The sequence below is a fragment of the Penaeus japonicus genome, unplaced genomic scaffold (assembly GCF_977035675.1).
Source record: "Penaeus japonicus unplaced genomic scaffold, GWHDUDI00000001_assembly GWHDUDI00000027, whole genome shotgun sequence".
Classification (NCBI taxonomy): Eukaryota; Metazoa; Arthropoda; class Malacostraca; order Decapoda; family Penaeidae; genus Penaeus; species Penaeus japonicus.
The window spans coordinates 19,799,616-19,801,887 of record NW_028234429.1 but is presented as its reverse complement, the minus strand read 5'-3'; the positions used below and the strand labels follow the sequence as shown (position 1 = coordinate 19,801,887).

At 36.9% G+C, this 2,272-nt stretch overlaps 1 protein-coding gene across 1 annotated transcript in view; it reads right to left on the bottom strand.

Annotated features, from left to right (window-relative positions):
* Window positions 1-289: 289 nt before the first annotated feature.
* The window catches only part of LOC147468614 (uncharacterized), a 6,811-nt gene continuing 4,828 nt past the window's right edge, over window positions 290-2,272 (bottom strand). Inside the window, exons 6-8 of the mRNA XM_086553031.1 lie at window positions 1,564-1,660; window positions 940-1,041; window positions 290-386 (exon numbers count right to left, since the gene is read on the bottom strand). Coding sequence (XP_086409157.1) covers window positions 290-386; window positions 940-1,041; window positions 1,564-1,660 — 296 coding nt within the window. The remainder of the gene's footprint in view (window positions 387-939; window positions 1,042-1,563; window positions 1,661-2,272) is intronic.

Below are 2,272 nucleotides of genomic sequence, written 5' to 3'. Positions count from 1 at the left end.
CAGATTCCTATCTTGTACTTATGCTGAATGATTTTATCATTGTTGTCAAAACCCTATATTTTTTAATTTGTTTTAATATCATCTTATATATTGATATCCAAATGAACATCTAATTAGTCAACATTGCTTGTAATTACGACCATCATAATAATAATGATACTAATAATAATAATGATAATGATAATAATAATAATGATAATAATAATAATGATGATGATGATAATAATAATAATAACATGCACCCTAGTGTCGATTTCTCTCAAAGAAATAAAATAAAAATGAGCATTTTTTATTCAACAAAGGAAGGGAACATCACCTGGCACTGCTCAAAGGCACTGTCACAAGCGAAGTCTGCGGGAATGTTTTCGGGAAACATTGTGGTGTCACTGGAAAAATAATGTTTGATAAAATGTTGATGAATGTAACATTGACGTATATTCCAAATTATGGATTTTTTTTTTTTGATTTTTTTTTTCATTGATACATGTTTTATTTATTGGTATAGCATTGGTAAGTAGGAGTCTAAAAAACAACTGTTTGATTTTAAAGAAAAAACAAAATGTTACATAGTTATTTAGTACCCTGCGCTGGAATGCAATCAAAATATGCAACAATGCCTCGGTAAAAATATGCATATATATATATATATATATATATATATATATATATATATATATATATATATATATATATATATATATATATATATCATTCTCCCCATTTTTTTACGTGAAAAAACAACAACAACAACAAAAAAAAGACATCAATCTCAAGTCCCACCCCGAATTGCTTATCAACATTGCTTTAACAAACCAAGAAAGCTCCCTTCATCAACATTCCTCCAATAAATCCAAACACAATCAAATTCCAGCGTCAATTTTTCCCTTCCAAACCCCACAGACAAAACCCACAAAGCTATATCACGGCCTCAGTACATACTCGATCGTATACTGCGTGTAGTAAAAAACATCTTCTTCAGAGCCTTTTAAGTCAGCCAGAGATTGGAACTTGGCCAGAGAGGAGTGGTGCTTCTCGGCGCATCTGGGGAAGAGAATCGGGGTGAATATGTGGGTTATATGTACTTCTGTGTGCGTGTGTGTGTGGTTTTGTGCGTGCGTGTATTTGTTTTTTGTTTTGTTTTCGGGTGTGTTTGTGTTTGTTGGTATATTGTTTTTGTTTGTTTGATGTGTGTGTGTGTGTGTTTGGAGGTGTGTGTGTTTGTTTGTATGAGTGTGCGTGTGTTTGTATGTATATACATGTTTGTTTGTATATGTACGTTTGATTGTGTGTATGTGCGTCTGTTTTTGTGTGTGTGTTTGTATGTATATACATATGTTTGTTTGTATATGTGCGTTTGATTGTATATATGTATGTATGCATACGTGTGTACAAACTCGTGAAAAACAAACCCACCCATAAACACAAACACAAACACCCTACAACCCAACCAACCAACCTCAAAAAAAAAAAAAAAATCTAAATCAATCCTAACTCCCTCTCGATAAAAAAAAAAAAAATAAAAAAATAAATAAAAAAATCGAAAACCTCTTTCCCAAAACTGACCTCAAAGACGCCTCGACGAGCCCGAATTGCACCTCGTCTTCGGAAAAATGGAAACACTTCCCATCTTCAGGGGACAAAAAGTCATCGGGACACCACACTGTTGGGATCAAGGTACAAGAGTGTTTGACGTGTGATGGAGAGATGGAGAAAGGGGAGGGAGGGGGAGAGGGGAGGAGGGTGGGAGGGGGAAATGGAGAGAGGAAGGGAGGGAGGGAGAGATGGAGAGGGGGGGGAAGGTAGGAGGGAGGGAGGGAAGGAGGTAGGGTGGGAGGGGGGAAGGTAGGAGGTAGGGTGGGAGGGGGGAAGGTAGGAGGGAGGGAGGGAGGGGGAAGGTAGGAGGGAAGGAAGGAGGGAGGGGGGAAGGTAGGAGAGAGGGAGGGAGGAAGAGAGAGAGAGAACTAGGCAAGTAAAAAAATCCATATAATTCATTTAAAAGAATATATTGAAATAAAATAAACTAAATCAAAATTATCAAAAACTTTTCTATATATGGTCATGACACGAGATAATAAGGTCGTAAGGAGGAGGAGGAGGAGGAGGAGAAGAAGAAGAAAAAGAAGAAGACGAGGAGGAGGAAGAAAAAAACGAGGAGGAGGAGGAAAAGGAAAACAAGACGATTAAGAGAAAAAAACGGAAGAAGAGGTGAACGAGGAAACGAAGAAGAAAAAGATGGAGAATAGGAGGAAGAGAAATATAAATGGGGGAAGGA